At 45.7% G+C, this 24,952-nt stretch overlaps 1 protein-coding gene across 1 annotated transcript in view; it reads left to right on the forward strand.

Annotated features, from left to right (window-relative positions):
* Positions 1–24,952, forward strand: part of FRAS1 (Fraser extracellular matrix complex subunit 1) — a 106,777-nt gene that overhangs the window by 18,336 nt on the left and 63,489 nt on the right. The window contains exons 11-19 of the mRNA XM_030449926.1: positions 1,317–1,460; positions 1,760–1,894; positions 8,606–8,749; positions 10,140–10,280; positions 10,721–10,861; positions 11,767–11,940; positions 14,251–14,391; positions 16,403–16,546; positions 23,045–23,197. Coding sequence (XP_030305786.1) covers positions 1,317–1,460; positions 1,760–1,894; positions 8,606–8,749; positions 10,140–10,280; positions 10,721–10,861; positions 11,767–11,940; positions 14,251–14,391; positions 16,403–16,546; positions 23,045–23,197 — 1,317 coding nt within the window. The remainder of the gene's footprint in view (positions 1–1,316; positions 1,461–1,759; positions 1,895–8,605; positions 8,750–10,139; positions 10,281–10,720; positions 10,862–11,766; positions 11,941–14,250; positions 14,392–16,402; positions 16,547–23,044; positions 23,198–24,952) is intronic.

Here is a 24,952-nt window from a genome sequence, read left to right on the forward strand (position 1 = left end):
GTTGCCCTTGAAAATTTGCTCTTTTCATTTAACCTTCCCTAGTGGTAGCATTTTGGGTTACACAGGCTTTGAAGTCATGGTTTTGGACTTACAGAGCTGAACTTGAATCTTGTGTCCTGTGTGGAACATGGAAATTTCCTTCAACAAAACCACCTGTTTCCCCTCTGGTTTTCTTTTTCTGGTTTGCATCAGAGGGGGTAAGAAACAAATGCAAAATCCAGCTTGCAGCTGTTTGATCTGGGAGCACAAAGCATCAGCCCCTAACACATCTGCCTCCCTAAAACCAGTAAAAATTGCTGGCTGGGTCACAGGGATGTGCTGGGGGAAGCAGGCAGAGAGAACTCCCTCCTTCTCAGCCAGAGGAAAGCACATGGCCCTATGCACAGAGGTGTTTGTAGGAACACCAGCAAATTGCCTTCTCCCTGAGAACACTCAGGTTGGAGCAGAGGGTGGTTTTTTTGTACCTAGAGACAAATTGTACCTCTCCAAGTAGTCAGACTGTAAGGATGGGGCTGCATATACCTTTGGAAAGTTATAGGGAATAAATGCACAGAGCCTCCCATTCATTCCTCCTTTTTTATCACTCTGGAGTTGTTGTTATCTTCAGCTGTGTGTCTTCTGTAGCTCTTGATTCCTGGTTCTTCCCTTAGGTTCATCACTCTGGAAACTTGCAGGTTATTTAGTGGAAATGAAGGAGAGTTTTCAGCATTGGGATCCTTTTTTGCTGACTTGTCAGGAAGGAGCAGGCAGCTTTTCTTCCAGCAAGAAGAAGTAACCCAATAGTAAAGCAAGAGTAATCTGTACCTTGGCTTCTGCAGGGCATCTGATAAAATACCTGTGGTCAGGAACTGCTTGCTCTGGTGCTGTGACAAAGCTTTGGGCTGGAGGGGAAGTGATCTGCCACCTGTACTCTGACCTGACATGGACACAGGCTTGACTAATTGCAGGGTTTGACTGAAGGAAACTCCAAGTCATGTTTTTTCAGGCCATTTTTCCCTGTTCACTTGAGATTTTTACTGCTGAGAAACCATGTGGGCAATAAATACCCTTTTAATCAGGGTATTGGTATTTTTACCAAGGTGTTAGAAATTTGAGGCTGTGCAATAAGTGCTCACATATAAATAATACAACAATATAACATTTAGGACCTTTCATGCAATCTTGGGAAAAAAAAAAAAGCCACCAAACACTCTGAAACTTACACACCAGCAGAAATAAGTAATAAATTTTGCTCTGGTTTTGGAGCAGGCATTGTTTTGTGCCTTCCAGGTTTGAAAACACTGCTGATGGTTCTTGCCTTTGTGTCTTTGTGCCAGTTGAGTGCCACCCAGACTGCTTGACCTGCTCTCAGTCCTTTAACCACTGCAACGCCTGCAGAGACACCAGGAGGCAGCTGCAGAATGGGCACTGTGTGGAGACCTGTGGATTGGGCTTCTACCAGGATGGAGGCACTTGCTTGGGTAATTTCTGCAAGGGGTTATACCCTGTGAGGTGCCTGGCTTCTCTGTGGTTTCCTGCATTTTAGTTTGCAGGATCTCAGAGGCCAGGGAGATTGCCAGGATTTGTTTGGAAAAGCATTCAGGCACATACTGAGTAGTAACCATGGGCAGTTCAGGAGGTTGCAAGTAGAAAACCCCAGAAAAATGCAAATTCTCAAACTCTTTTATCAAAATGAAGCAGAATTGTCTCCTTTGATCAGAGCAGGGGAAACCTCCATCAGAATTAATACATCTTTCTCCTCTCCTCTGTCTCCTGGAAGCCTGCAATGAAACATGCTCAGCCTGCAGCAATGGATTTGAGTGCTCCTCGTGCCAGACTTCCCTGCTGATGGAGAATGGGCAGTGTGTGGCTTCCTGTGGGAAGGGCTACTTTCAGGATCAGCTCCTCTGCACAGGTAACTCAAAGAAAAAAAACCTAAAAATTGCAGTATGTTGTGATAGCAAAGCAGCAGGGCTGTGCTTGAGGTATTAGATACACTCCATTGAGGGATCTGCTGTTGACATAGGTGTTAATGTTCACTCCAGGGTAAAGGGAGGAGTGAACAGAAGAACCAAGTCATAGAGTGTGAAATTGATTACTGGTTGGGGAAATAGTCATTAAAATTCCTCAGCTCTGTTGGCCTAAACCTCTCTGCCTTCCAACACTGCCCTTTTTCACCACTGTCCTCTTTCAATTCAGAATTCTCTTCTGGAAACGTGGCTGTGGTTTTTATGCTGTCAAGGGCACAGAGCAGGATGTATGCACTGATTTTATTAAGGATGTAACACCTTGAGCCTGGCAGTCTGATCTGTTGGCTTTTTTTTTGAGTTCAGTGCAAACCAACTGCAGCTGCTAATGCCCCACAGGAGATAGAGGTGCACAGAAAATTGCTTGGAGGGATGGGAGATTGCTAGAACTCAGAAAAGCCCCTAGAAAATACCTTCTGGAGCTTTTTTTTTTTTTCTTTTTTTTTGCTTTGTTTTGCCAGTCATTTGTTTCATGTGGTCACCTCCTCCTGAAAAGTGGTTGAACTGTTCTCAGGAAGTGTATTTAGAAAAAAAATTGGTAATTTTATGAAACACTGGGATGTGTCTTAAGTCAGAAAGAGTGAGGGTGAGATTGTGAAGTTACAGTTTTGTCTTTGATGGTATTATGATAGTGCTTTTTATGAGCTTCCCTTGCTCCTTTGAAACAATTGTATGACTCCCAAACTGTAAGGTAGCTGCTTTTTCATCATGACAGTTTAATTGTTTTCCCCAGAGTTAACAGTTTTCTCCTCCTGATGTTGGCCTCTTCAGAAAGCTTCTAATTATTCCTGCAGCTCAGTTCAGCAAAGAGGTGGAGCACAATCTTAACTTCTTGAGCCATTTCTTTGGAACTTGCCCTCCTGCTTAAATACAAGGCTTCTTTTAGGGCTTTTGGCAGATCTCAAGGGAAAGCACTTGAGATTCTAAGCCCAGCTTCCTTTTCTGAAGTGGTTTGCCTTGAAGAGCTGACTGTTTGTATCAAGTTTTGAAAGCCTGAGAAACCTCTGTCCTCCAGCAGTGACTCCAGCCCAGGGCCTCATTGTGCATTTATAAATAGGAGAGACCCAGTCCAAAAGGCTTTATAGATTTAAGTATCAAATAATCTTCTACTTAATTTGCTTTTATTTTACTGCTTCCTTTCCACCTGCTCCTTCTGTTTTAATTGGCAGTGCCTGTGCAGTGCTGAAGCAGGAGGGAAAGGCTAATGTTTCATTTTATTACTGGTTTGTAGATGACTGATTCTGCATTCCAGCCCAACTTGCAGTCACGCATGCTTGTAGCTGAAAGTTGCTGGGAAAATTTGTTCCTGTTTCCTCAAGGGAATTAAACCAATTTGCTTTAGTTCTGCTTGGCTGCACCTTCTGCATAAAGTCAAACCAGTGCAGAAAGTCTTAAATTTCAGACACGGCCCATAATTCATTGCCATTCACTCTTCTTGCATGTCCTTTTTATTTTTACAAATCTCTAATCTGATTGTCCAGACAAGCTGCAGACAGTTCAGAAAGATTTTTCTCATAGTGGTTTTAACACCTGCAATAAGCATGCTCCAAAATCACAAAAAAAGATGAACCAGACTGTGTTAATTGCTGTCGTTCCAGTGAACTCCCTCTTGTGGAATTTGCTCTGGAGATTACAAAGACTTCTAAGACCATGTTTCTTACTCTGTCTTACTGCTGAAACAATCTAGTCTGCAATCTAACAATGAATTAGTCTTTCTTTTTTGTGTCTGTGTGTATTATAACATCTGGTCTAACTGAATGTATTTGGAATACAGCTGTTTGATCTCTGCCCTATTTTAATCTTAGCCCAGGTTTGTTTCCTCCTTCCAGCCCTCCAGCTGCTTCTGTAAAGTGTTAAAACCCTTATGAGAAAGGAAAGATAAAAGGTAGTAGGTTGAGTTATGTAGCAGTGTGCTTGAAGATCATGGATCAGTTCACACCAGGCATGGAGGAGAGGAGTGGGTGAAGATCTCCACAGGCTGTGGAAACAGAAAAACCCCCTTCCCAAAGGCAAAGCAAAGGGAAGCAAACCCAGAAGATGTCTGCCTGGTAGAACAGAAGGGCTCAAAGGACTTGCAGTGTTCAGTGCTCTCACTGCATTTTTCTAACTTAATTATTTATGTTTTCAAGCTGATTCAAAAGTCAAGGCAGAACTCAAGTGTTTCTGCTTTCATCTCCCAAAATGCAAACGTTGGCATCTGTAGCTGGGCATGAACAGACCCAGCTCCTGCTGTAGGATTTTTGTTCAAGACCTGTTAATTTTCTCTGCTGTCTCCCCACTGCCTTCCCTTGAGAATAATGGGCTGAATGTGACTGAGCTGAGCTTGCTCAGCTTGCTCATGACATGAGCTGAGCTTGCTCATGGTGGGGAGGGGGGGTGAGAGGTGGTTCATGGTACCACACAGAAATTGGAACCCATCTGTGCTTCCCCAAAGCCAAGCTGTGACTTAGCCTGGGAATAAGCTGGAACATAGGAAGTTCCACCTCACCATGAGGAGAAACTTCTCTCCTGTGAGGCTGAGGGAGCCCTGGCCCAGGCTGCCCAGAGAGGTTCTGGAGTCTCCTCCTCTGGAGCCTTTCCAACCCCACCTGGATGTGTTCTGTGTGTCCTGCCCTGGGGGATCCTGCTGGGGGTTGGACTGAAAATAGCCAGGAAGGCTGAAAACAGTTTCCTGGGGATGCTGTCACTTCTGTTGATTTATTTTCACACAGCTACTTGGTTGCTGTAGGCAACGATGTTTTAGCTGACAGTGGGTCATTGAATGCTCCCATTTTTTCCCTGCTTTTCCAGGGGAGTTGGTGCCTGACTGTTTGGGTAAGGAGCAGCTGCTGAGTCTGCCCATGATCCAGCACTGAAAGGGCCAAAATTCCTGCAGGATGTGTGTGCATGAGTGTGTCTGAACACAGGGCAGGGAGGGCTTGGGTTTGCTGTCTCATCCTCACAAACCCAAATCCTACATGTCTGAGGGTTTGTTCCTTGCAGCTCCAGCTGTGGCTGCACCATCTGATGGCAAACAGAGGGGAGATGGTGGCTGGGATTTTAGAGGTGGTGGACCTGGGACAAAGCACTCCTGAAGACTTGTGAAAATAAATTGCCCTGTGCCTGTTGTTGCAAGCAGGAGTAGTGAAAGATTGGATCTGTGGGAGCATGAATCAGTTTGGGAGTGTTTGTCATCTGGAGACAGGCAGCTGATAGCTCCTGGAGGCACTTGCCACCTTGCATACAGAAGTGGCTGGGTCAGAGCAGCCTTGGGGAGCCTGCTCCTGGGGAGGGCTTGCAGATCAGAGCAGTCTCTTGCTGCAAGCCTTGGGCTTTTTTTTATCAGCCCACCCGAGGAACTTGCCACCAGTCCTGTTCTTTGAGTCCTCCTCACAGCTTCCAAATGCTAAATGTGGCTGTTGTGCTAAAAATCAGGTTGTGATCTTTCTCCTTTCCTTCCTTTCCTCCAAACTCTGCTATTTAGATCCCTTCCTTTTCTGTCCCTTTCTGTCTCAAAGAAACCATTTGGGTCTGGTCTCTGTCTGGTAGCTTGGAGTCCAGAGGATCTGTTTCATAGCAGTTAACCAAAATTCCCTGCAGCTTCTCAGAGGGTCGGATGACCTCTAGTAGGTTGAAATCCATATTGACTCCTCTCACCAGAGCCTTTCATAGCTGAGATGCCACGAAAGTCATCCCCCATTGGGGAAGATGGGCAGTTTGAACACAGCAGCTGCCTCACCTAAAGGCTTGGAAGCTGCTGTGACACCCAGGAGTGGATTTGCAGGGTCTTTGCCAAGAGCCAGAGAACTTTGGAGCCAGCTGGGTGTGTTCAGATGTGGCAACACATTCTGAGGCAGGGTAACAGCAAGGGGACAGGCTCTGCACTGAGAAGTCTGTAAGTGAAGGATCCAGATCCTGGTGCCCACTCTTTCAAAAAGATGTTGAAATTCAGAGTGAGCTCAAAGAGGAGTGAAACACCCAGGGCTGGAAGGTGAAGTGAGGACAGTTCAATACTTGGGAATTTGCAACATGAACTGCTCCTCTGCAGTTAACTTTCCAGTGTAGACATGTCCTGGGAATCCTCCAAGCTGGAATGAGATGCAGCTTTTTTATCAGCAAGGGAAATTATTGAGAAGAGCAGAGAAGTGTGCCCAGTCTTTACCTCGGGTTGGGATATTTCATGTTTTGTGTGTTGCTATGCAGCCACAATTAGATGTTCTTGATAGTGGTGTCAGCACTTGCTGTAGGAGCTGGGAGCAGGATCCTTTTTGGGTGCAGGATGCCCAGGGTCCTTATGGGACACTCCTCCCACAGGAGTGTTCAGGCATTAGAAGAGTTCTGGACTTCTGGAGAGATCAAGAATAAAGTGGGGGGGAAAAATGATGCAGGAAGGTGAGAAGGGGGGAAGCAAGCAGCAAGGCAATAGAAGAAGGTGAGAAATAGAAGAAGGAAAAATAGGCAAAGTAGAGAAGAAACACTCTGAAAGGCAAAGGACCATCTGCTGGGCATGAACTCAAATATCCTGACCCCTAAAAATTCCCTTTTCTAACCCACTGCAGGTCACATTACAGATCTGTATTTTAGTTCCTGATGTATGAGATGGAGGTGATAAGAGTTCCCTGGCTCGGGGAGTGGTGAGAGCCACTAAGATGGGGTGTTTGTCCTCTGCTGTGCAGTGGGAGCCACCTAAAAGCACAAACAGAGATGCTCCAGCTCAATAATTTACAAACCCAAGAGCAGCTGTGGCCTCAAGCAGGCAGCAGCAGCACAGGAACCAGGCACAACAGCAGTGAGCTGGGGGTAAGGGTCAGCACTGGGCTGCTGTGAGCTTAATTTTGGCTGTTTGGGGATTATGAACACTTTCATGTGTTAATGGAGGGAGAATGAATTTGTCTCTCACTTGAGGGGTTCCTTCTGGCAGGAAGGAATTTGGGTTTTTTGCTGGTCTGTATGTAAATATCCTCTTCTATGGGTGAGCTGCTGCTGTGTGTGCTGGCTCCTGCCTTGCACCCAGACTACTCATTTTTTCTTGGGTGGCTGCAACTTTAGATGTGTTTGCAGATACAGGGCAAGTCCTGGTTTCTCCCATCTGCTGTAGTCTGGGAGCACAAGCATGTGCCTGCCTTATTGTGAAATAATGAGCTTAAGAATATCTTTGGAACATATCTGGGTGTAATCGAGAAAAAAAATAATCTGATAGCTGAAAGGAGTGTGGTTTGAGGAGTTCCTGCAAGCACTGGGAGCACAGGATTTAACCCAAGTCTGCATCACAGGTTCTGTGGGCAGTAACCACTGTGGGCTGAGCTTCCTCCCCAGCTGAACTCACACCATTCTGAGTAAGGTGGCTCATCCAGCAGTTTGGGAGGCAGAATTGATCTCCATATAGAATCATAGAACTGGCTGGGTTGGAAGGGACCTCAGAGATCATCAAGTCCAACCCTTGCTCCACTCCCGCTGCAGTTCCCAGCCCATGGCACTCAGTGCCACATCCAGGCTCTTTGGAAAGATCTCCAGACACGGAGAATCCACTACTTCCCTGGGCAGCCCATTCCAATGCCTGATCACCCTCTCCAGAAAGAAATTCTTTCTCATCTCCAACCTAAACCTCCCCTGGCACAACTTGAGACCCTGCCCTCTTGTCTTGCTGAGAGTTGCCTGGGAAAAGAGCCCAACCCCCCCCTGGCTCCAACCTCCTTTCAGGGAGTTGGAGAGAGTGATGAGGTCTCCCCTGAGCCTCCTCTTCTCCAGCCTCAACACCCCCAGCTCCCTCAGCCCTTCCTCATAGGGTCTGTGATGAAGTCCCTTCACCAGCCTGGTTGCCCTCCTTTGGACCTGCTCCATACATTTATAAATATATTTATTAATTTACTTGTAAGATGTCATCATGCTCTAGGATCACTCTGTTCTGCCTACAAGTTTCTGTACCCAGGCAGAATCACAGAATCACTAAAGTTGGAAAGGACCTCTCAAACCATCAAGTCCAACTCTCACCCCAACACCACCATGGCCACTAAACTGTGTCCCCAAGTGCCACATCCATATGGTTTTTGAACACCTCCAGGAATGGTGGCTCCACCAGGTCCCTGGGCAGCCTGTCCCTGTGCTGGGCCAGGTGCTCCAGGGAGGGGATTTGTGCTGCCAGCATTGCAGGAATGTGTTACACTTGAGGAATATCTGAAACATCACTGTCTACATGAGACAGAGCTCACCCAGAGAGCAGAGCAGCTGGTACCTCAGCTCAGTGAGAGTTTGCTGACTCCAGGTCTGCTTTTTAAGTAGCATGTGATGGGATCCCTTTCCATTTCCCCTTGTGCTTGTACAGCCCCCAGCACCAGGATGAACAGGACTTAACAGTGTTCCCAACACTTCTCCTAGAATGATTACAGCTACAGCAACTGCTCTGATGGATGCTGCATGTCACATTGCACCTACCAAATGAAGCTGAGACATCTTGGATGAATTTACCAACACAACATTCACTGCTTCCTTTCCCTAAGCAACGAGTGACCTTCAGGAGCAAAGCTGCAAAAAGAATAATAATAAAAAAAAGTTAATGACTGCAAATTCTTCATTTTAAAGAGATGATTGGAAGTTAATCCTTCTACCTTTCTTTCTTGCAGCTTGTCACGAGTCCTGTTCCTCATGCTGGGGTGCTGCTGAGAACAATTGCTTGTCCTGCAAAGACACCTCACACGTGGTACAAGCAGGGCTCTGCCTGGCCAGCTGTGGCCAGGGATTTTATACAAAGGATGGAATCTGCAGGGGTAAATACCCATTTTCTTCTTCCAGTTGCAAGAAGTAGACTGAGAAATGGTCTGCAAAAAAAGGAATCAATATTTCATTTAGCCATGCAGCAGCTGTGATTTTATTCATGTCTTAAGAAGCCAGATGCACCTTGTGCATAAATATCAGATGAGGAAAGCTGCTGTTTGTAAGATTATTAATTCATTTAAGCTAATCAGATGCTGAAAGATTTAAGGGTTTTTTTTCCCTCACTGAACAGCTTGAAAGCCTAACTGGGTTGTTTCTGAGGGCTTGACAAATCTGTTTGTCTGAGGAAAGGAAAATGGCCCCAGCCAGCAGGTTTCTGTAAATGTGATTATAATTCAGCATCACAGTAACTAATACCTGCACAACAGATGAGACATGGGAGCTGGGAAGGTTTGCTGAGAAAAGGAGAAGAGATGACTGGAGGAAATGATAAGACCTAAGTCAAATAATAAAGGGGGAGAAAACCTCAGATAAAGAAAGAATCTAAAATTTGCCACAACCATTCAGGTCAAGCCTGGGTTTCTGCTGGCAGCTCTCTCCAGCTGCTTTGAAGGACTGTCCAGCATAATCAGTAGAAATGACACAGGAGTTTTCTGTCTTCATGCAGGTCTGTCAGCCACACTTAGCTAGAGAGGGCTTAAAACCTGGAGTGTGTTGACAAAATTGTTGCTATTCCAGCTGCTTCTGAACAGATTTCACTCTGACCAGTTCCCCTTCAGTCTGGCTGATGTCTGGTGCTCTTAGACAACAGGTCAGTTAAATTCAGAACTGACTGCCTGGGAGACTATAGACCATGGGAACTGGTCAGGAACATTATCATCTTTGACTTTAGATGCATTTTCCCAGTTAAAACTTTGACTTGAAGAAAAGGAAGAGGAAGGAATCACATTTTTTTAATTGACCTTTCCTGCCATCCTTTACTTCCTGACCAGTCAGATAACTGCTGCTCGTTGAACAAAGATGTGTAAAGATTTATGAGGTGGTTTTCATGCATGAAATTGCTCAGAACGTTGCTCCCTGTTCACAGGCTGCTGGTGAAGAGGAAAAACATCTTGCATTAGCTGGAGGGGGGTTGTGTCAGGAGCTGGAGGGAGGGCTGGTATAGACCCATTTCTGGTGTTGGTACTTACTCCTACTCCTAGATGGGGCCCAGGTCAGTGAATACCCATCTGCACTCACACACCTACCTCTGGAAATGTCACTGCTTCTTCCAGGGAAGTGCAAAAGGTTACTTCTGCTGGGAGAGGAGTGATGAAAAATGCCTTGCTGACAAAGAAATGGCAAGGCATGCTTTGGCTGACTTTATTTTCTCTGTGTGGCCAGCTCTGTGGCTCTGTAGTTCTTTTTAAGTGCATTTCATGATTGAGCTGTTCTCATTGGCAGCTTGTGACCAGTCCTGTGAAACGTGCTATGCAGACCAACCCAGGTGTTTGACTTGTCCCTCAGAGAAGTTCTTACATGATGGGAAGTGTATTTCAGAGTGCCCTGGAGGGTATTTCCCAAGCAGGAATGGAAGATGCAGAGGTAAGAGGCATATTTGCATGACCTAAGGGCACCCTCCACATGTTGCCATCTTTTCCCCAGATGTTTACCCATGGGGAGGGAACATAAAGAACTTAGAAATGCAAGTGGGGACCAGGAATTTGATGGTTTTTTTTTTTCTTTGGCTCACTTGTGATGGATTGTTTTACAGAACCTCTTTGCCTTGTGAAGCATGTTAAGACACATTGAGATACTTATTCAAAACACTGTGTGAGTGAGAGTTATTGCTGTTAGAATTTATTAGTACATGTGCACTTCTGCTCTCATTAGCTCACAGAGCTGAATTTCAAGCCAGCTGGGAGGTTTGGAGTGGGCTGGAGGAGGTTCTAGTCAGCAACACTTCTTTCCAGCAGAAAAAACAAAACAAAACAGAAGAACAAAAATAGGATATTTCAGCTGTGTGTGCTCTGTTTCTTTATCAGCTTGTCATGATTCATGCTCCACGTGTGAGGGACCTCTGGCCACTCACTGCATCTCCTGCTCCTTTCCTCTGGTCCTGCAGCAGGGGCAGTGCCTGGAGGGCTGTGGAGAGGGTTTGTATCGGGATCACAACGTCTGCAAGGGTAAGATATGGACCTGGAGTTCCCCAGCTGCTGTAAACATGGAATCATAGAATCATTTGGGGTAGAAGTCACCTCTAAAGGTCATCTAGACCAACCCCCAAAACCATATCCATTGGCTTTTTTGTCAGACTGTGCTCAGAGTACCCAGCTACCCTGCTGATCATTGATCCTCTGCTGAACTGGTCAATTAATAAGTCCTGTTTTGGCCTGCTGATTGTTTTCTACTTTGAGAAAAAGCAGATTTCTTTTCTCAGTTTCTACATTCAAACCCTCAGAGTGTAGTGATCATGGAGACTTTGCTTTTCACTCTGTGCTCTGGGTCTGTTGCTTCCAAGTTCTTCCTGACACAAGAAGTGGATGAAAATCTACACACAGCTAGGAGATTTGCTAGGACTGAGATCTTGTAGCAATGGAAAACCTGAAGTTTTGGAAGATGTATGAGCCCTTCATACTGTCATTTCTTGCTTCCTCTCCTAGTGAGGTGGTGTTCACTGGTGCAGTTCCAGAAATTAAAGGGAACTTGGCTGTTTCTGGCACAATACTGCAGTTGTTCCCAACATGATTTGTTTGTCAGCTTTATTTGGTTGAAGAACTGGTATTGGGGGGGGGGGGAAATACCTTCTACTGGGGAAAGGTGTCAAAGTGCTTTCTAAAATCCCTGTTCCATGATAGAAGCTACATCCCCCGGTCTGGTTTTGGACCAGATTTCTTAGCTTGTGAGTTGCTGCAAAGTGCATGCTCTTTGCTGGATCTTGGAGTACCAACCTTTCTGCAGCACTACAAGATGGGAAAAGAGGGATGAACAAGAGGACCTAAAGCAGTTGTTTGCTCCCTTTTCTGTCTCATATTTCAGACCAGATGTCCTCAGACCTGTGGCTCTCACTGCTCTCTCTCCCTGTGCACAGGGTGCCACCCCTCCTGCCGGACCTGCCTGGGCCCAGGGCCCTCTCGTTGCCTGCAGTGTCGGGTGCCAGAGGATGTTCTGCAGCCTCAGCAACCTGGGGAAGGAGCTGTGTGGGGTCTTTGCCTCTCTCACTGCCAAGCCAGGTTCTATGTGGATAGCACAGGAGTCTGCAGACGTGAGTAGAGGATGGGGAGAGCTGTTTGTAGTACTACTGAATTATTAAGGTTGGAAAAGACCTCTTAAGATTGTTGACCATGCCCACTAAACCATGTCCCCCAGCACCACATCTACACGTCTTCTAAATACTTCCAGGGATGGTGACTCCACCACTTCCCTGGGCAACCTGTTCCAATTCTTTCAGTAAAGGATTTTTTTCCTAATATCCAATCTAAACCTCCTTTGGCACAACTTGGGGCCATTTCCTCTCATCCTATCGGTTGTTACCTGGGAGAAGAGACCAAACAGCCACCTCACTCCAACCTCCTTCCAGGGAGTTGTGGAGAAGTGAGTAGGTGTCCCCTCAGCCTCCTTTTCTCCAGACTAAAAAACCCCAGTTCCCTCAGCTGCTCCTCATAAGACTTTGTGTTCAAAGCCTTCAGCACAGGGATGCCTGGGATTGTAGGTGTTCAACATGGGGTTGTAGGTGTTCAGCATGGGGTTGTAGGTGTTCAACATGGGGTTGTAGGTGTTCAGCATGGGGTTGTAGGTGTTCAGCATGGGGTTGTAGGTGTTCAACATGGGGTTGTAGGTGTTCAGCATGGGGTTGTAGGTGTTCAGCATGGGATTGTAGGTGTTCAGCATGGGGTCGTAGGTGTTCAACGTGGTGTTGTAGGTGTTCAACATGGGGTTGTAGGTATTCAGCATGGGGTTGTAGGTGTTCAGCATGGGGTTGTAGGTGTTCAACATGGGGTTGTAGGTGTTCAGCATGGGGTTGTAGGTGTTCAGCATGGGGTTGTAGGTGTTCAGCATGGGGTTGTAGGTGTTCAGCATGGGGTTGTAGGTGTTCAGCATGGGATTGTAGGTGTTCAGGGTGATTTTGTACAATGTTTGATTGCTGCCTGCTCTGAGCTCCCATGTCATGAATGTTTCAACTCAGGAGCTTCCAGAATGGCATATACTGGTACTTTTGAAGGAAAATATATTCTACACATTTGTGACTAAAGGACTCAGATACTTTTTTAAAACCACTGTGTTCAAGTCTGCACAACTTAGCTTTCTTTTCCTTGAAGCTGAGAATGTGTTTTTTCCTACTGGCTTACTTTGAAGCAGGATCAAGCCTTAAATCCTTTTCAGAGGATTTCAGAAGACTGAGCTGTCTCCTAAATAGCTCTTGGAGCAGGTCAAGACATCCCACAGCAGTCTTTTCTTTTGAGGAACCTCTTCTGATAGATGGCCTGCAGCACACATGGCAGCACTGCTCCTGAAATACCAAGTAGGAAGCATTTCCATGAAGGATAGAGTTTGGAAAAGAGGTCAGCATGGTGTAGGTTGGAGATTTATGTGGTTTCACACCTGTTGGAGAGAAAACTGTTGTGGACTTCAGCAAAGAATATTTACTGGGTGGGTCAGCAACCATTCTGATTTTGCAGCAGCTGGTGTGGATGTCTGTGCAACAAACTTAGTGCAGGATCTTGAACATAATGCAGAGAGAAGCAAGCTGAGAGGTCAGACTGAACATCTTGTGCCAGCACAGCCCTGACCCTAAGGAGAAATCACACTGTCACAAGTGGCAGTGGTTTCCATGTGTGGAACAGAGGCAGTGACTCTACAGCCCTTAAGTTAAGCAGTTGTAATGACAGGAGCAACAATGGTACTGCTGGCTGTTTCCTCCTGCTGGAAAAAAACCCCAAACATTTTCTGAAAATGAATGTAATTTAAAATCCATTTATCTTGATTTTATTCCTTCATCTCAACTCAATGAAAGAATTTGTGTAAACTCAATTTTTCTTGCCTTGGGAGATCTCAAAAAAAGAAGTGGCCAGTTTTTTGGTAGAATGATGCTGTCTTTAGCAGTGACCCCCACAGACCACAGAGTATCCAGTGCTTTGAACTGGTTCCTGAAGGCACTGGTGGAGAGCCTGCAGTCCAGGTGGCTGTTCCTTGGCAAGTAATGGGTTTTTCTTGGAGTGGGGTGATAGTGAGTGATGATTCCAGAATCTGGGAAGTTTGCAAAACCCCAGATCTCTTACAGGGAGGAGGACTGCATTGAGTGGCACTGTGCACTTCAGCTTTCTGTTTCAGGAATGAATTGTGTGGCTGCAAAGAAAGATTTAATATGCAGAAATCTGGGGTTTGTGTGCCCCTTGTGCTGCACAGCCTCTGTACTCCAGCCCTTTGTACCTTTCATGAGAATCCTGGAGAGGAAAAACCTTCCTATCACCACTGGGGTGAAAGCAACCCAGCCATACCCTACAACAGTAACAACCAAGGTGAGCTACAACTAATTTGGCTCTCTCTGACTTGTTGGTCTTTTTTTTTTCTGCAGAGTGCCACTCCTCTTGTGCAGGCTGCTTGGGGAACACAGCCCAGGAGTGTACAGCTTGTCCTGCTCCCCATGTCCTGCTGGGAGGCAGATGCCTCTCAGGGTGCCCAGAGGGGCACTTCAGGCACAGAGATCACTGCTATGGTGAGTGCACAGTGCAGGCACCTGCAGCTCATCCTGGTGAATTGTACTGCATGCACCTTTCCTAATGCTTTTCTCAATGTAATTAGAGATGCTGTCAGATTTACATGAGGCTATTTAAGTGTTTTCCTGGGAGAATGGGATAGTCCATTTTCAGGGAATGAAATCTCCTCCTGATGGGAGTGAGGTGTTCACATTGAATCATAAATTCTAATCAGGTTTGCTCCTCTGGGCTGTTTCCCTGAAGGTATTTTGTGTTTCTGTAGGCTTGGATGATGTTCTTAGCCAGTGTGCTGTGGCAAAAAGAGGTTCTTTATTGACACCACCACAGAATGATCTGCTTTTATTAGGCTAGATATTGGCCAGGTGAATTAGCTTTACTTTTAATCCACTTCTGGCTATAGGGCTAGGCTTAGAAAGAAGGAATTCTGCAGATACAGGAGAAAAGCCATGACATCTCTGAGTGGTAGTGGGGACAGCATTTTTTTATTCATGTCTCTGCCTTGCCTAGCAGTCAGCAAGTGGCCTTTGTTCAGCTTGTTTCATCTCCTCCAAGCAGCTGACTGTGGCTACTGACCCCCTGACTGACTGACTGCAGGGGTTAAATCCTTTTTGCCAGGTGCAGGAAGGGGTGGTCTTTGGGGTATGCCCTTCATTATGGGCTGCTAAGTACAATGGGCAAGGAATTGCAAACGTTTGAAATCTCATTAGACTCTTCAAGGTCATCTGCAAATTATCTGCTGTTTCATAGCAGCTTCTTTGGGTCAGGTATCCATGTGTGTCTCCTGGCAATAGGAAAAACTTACTGGTTGCTTCCCTGGGAGGCCTCAGGTTCAGAGAGAGAGAAACCTTCTGAAGCCCTCTGCTCTAGTTAGTCAATTTATTCCCCGAGGAGCAACTCTATAAATGCATTTATGTGGCATTGTAAAGATCCCTCAATTCTAAGCTGCCACCTTAGAGCTGAGGTAACTGCTGAATGCTGCATTTTATGGAGTTTGAGGCTTCTGTAAATGCCTCAGAGACAGAATTCCAGCATCAGGAAAGTGGGATCTTCCATCTCCTGCAGTTTGTGAGCAGCCAAGCTGAGTTAATAGAGGAAACTGTGCCTGGAATATGGATCCTGCCTGTTAAGCACCAGGTGCATCAGGGTGATATCAGGGGAGGTGGTAGCACATGACATGTTGGGTCTCAACCACTGGAGCCTGGTGCTGCCCAACCAACCAGGGCAGCCAGGATTGTGTGGAGCCTGAGGGAGCTTTTTGAAGTCGTGGGCTTTTATTCATAGGAGAGCTTTAAAAGTACTTTTGTTTAAGAGTTTTCTTACAGCTTGTTAGCCATAGCATTCCTGTCTCTCTCAGATCTGGAGCATGGGAATCCTGGAAATAGAGCATCTGTCTTGAAAGGTGGAAGGATACAAAAGCAGTCAGAGCAAGATATTTTTGAGCAGTCTTGCCCACTTTCTCTGCAGTCTCTTTTGTTGAGCTTTTAGCAGACAGAATAGCTGATGAGCTGGCAGGGCATTCAGGTTTTATGGGTTTCAGTTTGGGAGGGCTTTGTACAGATACCATTCCTGGCTTTCTCACTCATGGATATCAAACTGGTGCCTCTGTTGATGATCAGACAATCCCAAGATGTTTGATTTCTCTCTCCTGTGCATCCCACTCTTTCATGTGCACCAGCACATGCAGAAGGGAGGAATGAAAGGGCCAGAGATTTTCTATTTTGGATAGAGCTCTACCTTGATTAATGCAGGCAACAAATCACCTTTTTAAACTGGCAACTCATTTCTCATCTTGTTGATTTCAAAACGAGGATATAAGAGCCTTCCAAACCCCAACTCTGCAGTCACTGATGCTGTGAGATCCTTTTATGTCCTTGCTTTGTAGCAGCAAATAATGACTACAGGGGCTGGTTTTCTGTGTGTGTGAGGGGAGGGAGAGTATGAAGTGAGCTGTGTACCAAGAGCCTAACAACAGGTGTTGATTTTTATTTTTTATTTTTCATTTTTATCCAGCTTGTCATCCCTCCTGCAAGACATGCCATGGCTCATCTGATTTGGAGTGCTCAGCCTGCCACCCCCATGCCACTCTGGCTGGTGGCAAGTGCAGGACTAGCTGCAAGGAAGAGCAGTATCTCAACCTGGTGGGATACTGTGTGGGTAAGTAAGAGGAGATGGCCTGGGTCATCTGTGGTCTTTCTGTGGCATTAACCAGCTCCTTGAGCACAAATCATGGAGAAATCCAAGTGCCTGTTAGGAGGAAGATGTTAGAGATGAAAATACCCTGAGGAAATTCCAGTGTACAGCAAAGCCTGGGGGAGCCAGAGCCAGGCAAGCTGCTTGAGTCCTGCCCAGAGCTTCAGTAAAGTGAGTTAAGGAAAACATTTGTGATTCAGAGAAGCACTTTATGGGGCCCTGAAGGGAAACTGGCACAGCTCACATAGCTGTGTGCATTTTGGGGAGATAATAGGATTTCTGTACAGCAGTTATACTTTGTGGGTGCTTGGTGCCTGCACTTAAGCCTATCATCAGAAGCCACTGATTGCATTTAGCTGTTTAGAAAGAAAAATCTTTTTTAATCCACCACACAGACATGTATAAACATATCCTGGGAACAGTTCCAAGAACTTCTGAGCTTTATCAAGCCACTTTTTTTTCTTCTTTATCAAAAAATGATATGGTGTGTGAGGCTTAATCTAAGCTGAAGAGTTCCAAATGAGATAAGAAAGCCAACAAGTAGGGAAAAAGGCATTAGATGTAATAAATATATCCATTGAGGGGTTATTGTTCTCAATTTAATATAGATTACTCTCCTTCACAGAGAATTCTTTTTATTTACATATATCTGTTGGGTTTTTTTTAATGAAAGAGTTGTTTCTTTGCTCTCCACAGATCAATTTTATGAACCATTTCTTCATCTTCCTTTTAAAAAGCAGTTATTGTTTTGTCTGCAGAGACACAGAGAGGGGAGGAAATAAAGTATCTGTGGAGTAGGAAAAGATCCAGAAATATGGTAGAGCTCCTTAAGTACAGCAGAAAGCAGATTGGACAACCCTGGTTGTTTCAAACAGTCAAATAATTGCAACATGAAAATAATTCAGCCTTTCAGTGTAAGGAGCTATCTCTGCCCTGTAAAGTTTCAGGGGCTACAAGGATGCTTATTAATGTCCTGTCACTTCATAGCTGTGTGCACTTGATTTCTTCCACCTTCTTTTCCCATTACTTTGCATTATGCTTCCTATGAGGAAAAAGAAAGCCTGTGGAAATGTGGTCTTCCAGCTGTAAAACTCATTGGAAAAAGCAGAGGATGTGTGTTGCTGGTTCTGATAAAGAGCTCTCCATCCAGGTAGTTTAAATTTCACTCAAACTTCTCATTCAGCACTGATTGAAATGCTAAATTTGCCCTTACAGGTTATTAATTACCAGTTAAAGAGCAGCTGTCCCATAAAAGAGAGCATTAAAACCCTTGACACTTCTCTAATGCATATGGTTTGCATCAGAATCTCACCAAGCTTTTTCCTTTGCTTCCCAAAGCTATATTTTTTTACAATTTCTTTACAATTATCTTCCCATTTCTCTCTTATTCCTCACCCTCTAAGCAAAACTGTGTCCTGGCTTACAGGGATGCTGTGCACCATAACAGCCTGTCACACTTGATGGACCTGAAGGGGAGAATCTGCCACTAAAAAACATTGCCCATGAGTTTGTGTTGTTGTTGTACATGGTTCCTGAATGAGGGCTGGAACATTTGCTTTGATTAAAAAAAGAAAAAGAAAAAATATGTTGTTTCCAGCAGTTCATGAAAGAGGCATTTCAAATGCAAGCAGAAGAAAGACAAAATGGCCTCAAATTTCAAACAATCAATGAGTTTCCAAGCTCTGTTTTGGCTGCACAATATTTGCATCAGTCTTCTTTGAGGGCTTAATTTATGAGTTTTATTTTAGAGCTAAAATAAGTGTTTGGTTAGGAATGTGGGCTTGTCTTTAGCAGTCTCCTCTTCAGACTCAGGTCTGCTGTGTTTTTTGTTTCCCTGGCAGCAAAACACTCTTTGATTTCTCTCTCCTCTTACCCAAGCTAACTTCAAGAAATGCTGCAGTCACTGGTTTTAAAAAATATTTTGCTAAAAGTGTTGACCTGCTCTGACTTTCCTGACTTGAACAAATTGTATGCCTGTCTTGAGGCTTCCTGGCTGGTCTTTTCCTAACTCAGTTGAAGGGTGATGAGGAAAATGCAGGAGAAATGCACATGGCCAAAGAATCCCAGAGTGCCAGGGTGGAAGGGACCTCAAGGATCCCCTGCTCCAACCCTTCTGATATTATTGTTTCTCTGAGATCTCTCAGCACCCCAGAGAGCTGAGACTTCAAACTTCCCAAAGTGGGGGAATCCCCCCCTTCCCCTGGGAGACCATCCCAAGGTCTGACTGTCCTCAGGGGGAAAAATTTCCCTCTAGTGTCCAATGGGAATCTCCCCAGGAGCACCTTGTGCCCATTGCCCCTTGTCCTGTCCAGGTGACTCCTTGTGAACAGGGAGTCTCCAGCTGATTTGTAGCCCCCTTTAAGTTCTGAACATCACAATAAGGTCTCCCCTGAGCCTTCTCTTCTCAAGGCTGAACAGACCCAGTTTCTCAGCCTCTCCTCCAATGCCAGGGGCTCCAGTCCTCTGATCATCTTTGTGGCTCTTCTCTGGTCCCTTTCCATCCTGTCCACATCCTTTTTGTACAATGGGAACCTAAACTGAAGATGATACCCCAGGTGTGGTCTGACAAGCACTGAGGAGAGCAGGATGATGACTCCTTTACCTCTGCTGGTGATGTCCTTCGTGTGAAAGGAGTCCACAGCCTGAGCTCTGCTGGGTCCTCACTGGAGGTGTCAGCAGATGCACAGGACTCCTTCCCAGAATAGGCAGCAAGGGTGGCTGGGGTGAAATGAAACTCCAAACATCCACTGATAAACTCCCCAGGGTCCTGTCTTTACTTCCAGCTGCATCTTCCTTGCAAAGGGACTCCCAGTGCTCGTGTTCAGCTGCTCAGTTCTCTGCTTTCTTAGGCTGTGCACAGTCACAAAGATGTTCAAAGATGATGCAGGAGAGCTCACTCAGGAGGATGCCTGCAACAAGCCTGTCTGCCTCACTCTTGAAATTCCAGAAGGGACACTCTGACAACAAAAAATGCATTCAGCTCCTTGTAAAATTAATGAGCTGTTGCCATACTCTTTGGGAGACACTGATACCCTCACCAAGAGCTGGAGTTGTGCTGAGCAGAGCAAGAGGGAAATCTGGGGCTTTGCTCCACTTAGTTGCTGGTGTGCATCCTCCCACAGACAGCAGCAGCTGAGCTGCCAGAGGAGGAAAATGGATGATTTTCCTTAATTTGGCCTGGGCTCCTTTGTGCCAGGCACCATCCAACTGGGTTCCTCACCTGATGCTGCCTGGAGACACTCCCACTCTTTGTGGAAGATGCAGGCAGATCCCTGCAGATGTGGTTGAACTTCCCCAGGAGTTCACTTTGCTTTATTTGCCAGAATCTCTTCCAGATCTTCTAAAAGAGAGGCAAAACAACCCTTCCAGCAGCCAAATCAAACCAGAAGTCCTGGTCAGTGCTAGGTGTCCTTCTGAACCAACCATGCTGATTTTCATTCTGGATTTACTGTAAGATGCTGGAGTGCCTGTAAATTCTCTGTGGGTTGAAGTAGTGATTTAAAGTAGTGGTCTTTTAAACCTCACACCTTTTCCTAGAGTATTGTATGAAAACTGCATCAAGATTATTTTTATTAAAGAGCCCTTCAGAGGGGAGGTGTAGTTAAACAATACAAGTGGTTGATTGCTTAGCACATGGTGGGGCTGAAGGGTAGAAATGCCTCTGGCTTCTATTATGAGCACTCACAAAGGCTTTAGAGATGATTTTGTCTCCCCAGACAGACTTCTCTGTCCTGATGGGTGAGGGAACAGGTTATGATGCTTTCCATATAGGAAGGGCACTGTTTTCTTTGCTTGCTGAGAGAAAGATAAAGAGGGTGTGGAAGTAAAGAAACTCTGGAAATGGGAGTCAGTGTAAGTTATTCTGTTATACATGACAATGAAAGTTGCTTTGTAGGAAGATCAGTAAGGTGGTTTGGTGGGATTTTGGGTATTTTTGGGTTTTTTTTGCATAAAACTGAGTTAGTGAGGATGTTAGAGCCAGCTGAAAGGGTGGCAGAGAAAAGTTTTTCTTGGACATTGGGAGGCAAATCTGTAGTCTGAAAAAGGTGAGTAGGGAGGCATGGGGATTGCAAGCAAGGTGGTGTAGAAGAATCCAACCCAGTTTGGATATTGGAACAATTCTAGGGGAATTAAGTAGCTGTTGCACTGACCTGCAACAAACAAGGGATGTGAAGGGTCCAAAAACTCCAAGCCCACAGGCAGAAACTTGCCTGCAAGCTGAGCTGGAGTGAGGATTGACAGGGAGAAGGCAGGAGCAGGAAACAAGTAAGGCTGTGGGGTATCATTGAGAAGCACAGAGAAAACACTGCTGCTGTTAGTCCTGGCTTCAAAGGGAGCCTGCTGTGAAAAATTTAAATAATCTTTTCCAAAGCAAAGCACTTCAGTTCTGCCTCTGCTCTCTCACTGGGTCCCCAATGTCCCTCAAACTCATCATGAGTGGCAGTTCTGCTTTTTTGTTTGGTGTTGCATGCTCTTTGATCTCCAGGCTTGCAGAGGAACACGGGAGTGATGGGGCTGATTTATCCTAAAACTAGCTGGGAAAACAATCTTTTTCAATACGTGGGAGCAAGCTCAGAGGCTGTAGAGAGGAAACTACTGCAGCAGCTTTCTTAATGTTGGTTGAGGAAAGTCTTAGTTGTTTACAGCAGACCCTGATTATTTGGGCACTGTTAGTTTTCTTGTCTCATTTTTGTGCTCTTGACCAGGTGCCTCTTTTGTTCTTGGTTGCTGAAAAGCTGTGGCTGGGTTTGGTTACTTATTGCCTCTGGCCAAACTCTGTAGTAGAGACCTGTGGCTCCAGAAAGTGATCAAACTGGATTAGTTTAACAAGAAGGGGAGTAGATACACTGCCAGCTGAACATGGAAGTATGAGAAACTAATTGGATGTATGTTCATTTGATTGGATAAAAGTGCATAAAACACTTCACCCCACCTCCAGCCCTCTGCATATAGAATCACATATGTGTGCAGGGCCTTTTGGGTGGTGTCTTAGGGAGCTCTGTGTGAAGCTTTTGGCTTCAGTGAGGCTACAGACAGAGGACAGGTCTTCCCACTCAGGTGTCAGGGCAGGTGTAGAATCTTTGCCTGTGAAGATTTGTGGGATGATACCTTGGGGGTTGAGTTCTCCTGTGTGGTCAGAAGCTGCACTGTGATAATCCCTGGAAGCCCTCTAAGGAAGTTTTGAGGTTTTGTCACTGAGTTTGGGTGCATCATGTGCTGCTTTTCTCCTCATACCACTGTCCTGATGTTGATGAATTGAGAAGATGCAGGATCACTATCTTAAACACAGTGTTCCTTCTTACTCACCTTTACCTCCCCTCTGGTTGTTCCTTTCCCATCTGCAAGGCTGGGAGATGGATATTAAACCCTGCAAAGTCAGGAGGTGAAGGAGGGACCTTGAATCCCTGGATGCAGTCAGAATTGAATTGATTTCTGAGCTTTTCCACCAGTGCTTGGTAAGAATCACAGAGGTCAGGCTGGGGTTGGGCTCCAGTCCCTGTTACATTCCTGCAGGCCTGGATGCAGAATTCCCCCAGACCTCTGTGTGAGCCTGTCTTCAGCTTGTAAAATTAGATTGCCTGACAATCTGCAGTAATGCTGCCACGAAGGACAAAAGGCAGGAAGCTGAAACTTCAGCAGGGATCTGACAAGAGGCCAGGTCCTGAAATCAAGCTGCGTTATTACATTTCTTTCAAGACAGTCGTCATTTCCTTTGTCATTTTCTGAATTACAGTAATGAGGATTAATTTGGCTCCCAGGTTGCCTTCCACTGCACTGCTGCGTGTACAAAAGGCTTGTTGTAAAACCTTTTGAAGCACCTAAGTTCAGGCTGGGGTCAGGAGACACAAGCCCGTGTGCTGCTGGGGGGAAATCTGAAAAAGGAAAAGGTTTTGAGCCACTCTCATGCAGCTCTTGGCTTGGCTTTTAGGTCTGCAGTGGCCTCTCCAGGGTATGGATGTCTTGTTTGTGTGGGAAAATCTAGAAAGTAAGAACTCAGGGAGAAAGTCATCAGCTGTATGGGTTGTGGTCTCCATTTTTCATCAGTGGGAGCAGAGGGAGGTGAATGCCTACAGCTGCCAGTGTGGTGTGAGTAAACCTCTAGGTAGAAGCTCCTAAAAATCAGAGAAAGGGTTGGGGGAAGCCAAGAGCTTTGAGCTAGGTTCAAAGCTTTCCCAAGTTCACTTAAGGATGGGGAAGAGGATGCAGAGAGGAGCAGTGAAAACACTGTGATGCTCAGGAGGAGCTGCAGGTGGGGATGAGGGCAGGAGGAGAGGAGTTGCTCCCTGAACGAGGTCATTTCTGCTCATCTCTCTTGTGCAGTGTTCAGCACCTCATCCAGCCCTTGTGCAGCAGAGAGCCAAAAAAAGGGGGCTTTGAAAGTTACACCCCTGACATGTTTCCCTGGAGCAGTTTGTGTTTTATCCATCTGTGATGGGGTTTTTTTTCCCTGCTCCCTTTCAGACTGCCACCCCTCGTGCCAGCAGTGCGTGGCCAACCTGCGGGACACCGGCAGTGTCTGTCTCCAGTGCCAGGACACCCATCACCTGCTCCTGGGGGATCACTGCCTTCCTGACTGCCCCAGGGGACACTACCCAGAGAATGGAGCCTGCAAAAGTGAGTCCCTACAGATGCCTCAGCTTTCATTTTCCTTCAGACAGAGGCTTTTCCTGTGCTCATCACCATGTCTCCAGTAGGTGTGGTACCAGCACAGTTCTGGGATATTGACACCTGGGAACACTCTCTGGATTCCTGCTCTGAAGGATGGGCAGCTTCTGCTCACAGGAGGCAGAACTCTAGCAAAAGACTGAATATAAAGGAGTAAAACTAATGCTCTGTTGAGCAGGAATAAAACTCATGTCCTCTAGTGTCATATTTGTAAATAGGATCCAGCTGCTCCTGCACTCATGGGTGTTACTAATTAGAGCAAAAAAAAAAGGAATAGAAATTTGCAGGCTTTTCTCACAGTCCCAGCAAATATTCCAGTTTAAGCTGTTAACTGTTTACCTTGATGTTTATATTGTATTTTGCATATAATCACCAAAAATGTCACTGCTGCCTTTTAGTCTAAGTGCATAGGCATGATGCAGAAGACATGTGCAATTAATTACACTTGTCAGTGTGAAGTTTGCAGCCTGAGGTGGAACATCATCCTAGCCAAGGTCTCTCATAAAGACTGGTCTTGCTGCTGGATCTCTTCTCAGCCTCCTCTCTGGCTGAGAGAGTTGGGGCCCTTCAACCTGGAGAAGGCTCAGGGTAGACCTTACAGCACCCTTCCAGTCCATGAAGGGGTGGGGGCTACAGGAAATCTGGAGTGGGGCTTTTCACCAGAGAGGAGGGTGAGAGGACAAGGGACAATGGTTTTAAACTGAAAAAAAGGAAGATTTAGGTTAGATATCAGGAAAAAAATTCTTCACAATGAGGATGCTGAGCCCCTGGCCCAGGTTGCTCAGGGAAGCTGTGGCTGCCCCATCCCTGGCAGTGTCCAAGTCCAGGTTGGATGGGGCTTGGAGCAACCTGGGCTGGTGGGAGGTGTCCCTGCCCATGCAGGGGGTTGGGACTGGATGAGCTTTAAGGTCCCTTCCAACCCAAACCATTCCATGACTCCATGGTTTTGGTGTTGATGTGGTTTCATAAGCTGATCACTGTCTGAGCTGCTTTGTATTTCTTGGACTCCTAGAAGAAAGTAGGTGGCTGAACAATTTATTTTAAGAGAAAGAAATCAAGATAAGAAACTCCACACATCAGAAATAAGAGGCAGATGCTCCTTTGCAGGAACTGGCATTTCCTAATCCAGTCTAGCAGCTGATGGCTGATGTTTCAGAGCTTCTCTCAAGCTCTCTAGGAGCTGTCTGTTTATTTACCTATTTTTGACACATGAAATCTCAGAGAGTTATGAAACACATTCCATGCCATTTAATTGGAAAGACCCCTGAGAGAGGTATTTTGCCTTCCTGGAAATTTAAGCCTAGGGATAACATTTCTTCCCTTTGGTATAAAGGTTTCATTTTAAAGAAGTTTTGCATTATTCAGGCTGTGTCAAAGCTCACATTACATTTTGTGCTAGCTTTGAAGATCTCCAGCACAGCCTAATGCAGTTGCTTCTCTGATTTCTTTACCCAGTTTCACTCATGATTAATTTGGCCTGACAGGTGTAATGTTGGCATCAATCTTAAGGTAAAGGCCTATCAAGAAATGAAACAGCCTAATCATTTTGTGACTGTACACCCCCTTTGGAGAAATTAATAAGGTACATTGGTCTTGTTCACTGTGGTATTTTAAACCTCTTCAGTCAGACTGAGAACCACAAAAAGGGAGGGATGGAAAGGGAACAGGGAAAGACAACAGGAGGGGGGGGGGCATAAAAATATA

This window comes from Calypte anna, chromosome 4A (genome assembly GCF_003957555.1).
Source record: "Calypte anna isolate BGI_N300 chromosome 4A, bCalAnn1_v1.p, whole genome shotgun sequence".
Lineage (NCBI taxonomy): Eukaryota > Metazoa > Chordata > Aves > Apodiformes > Trochilidae > Calypte > Calypte anna.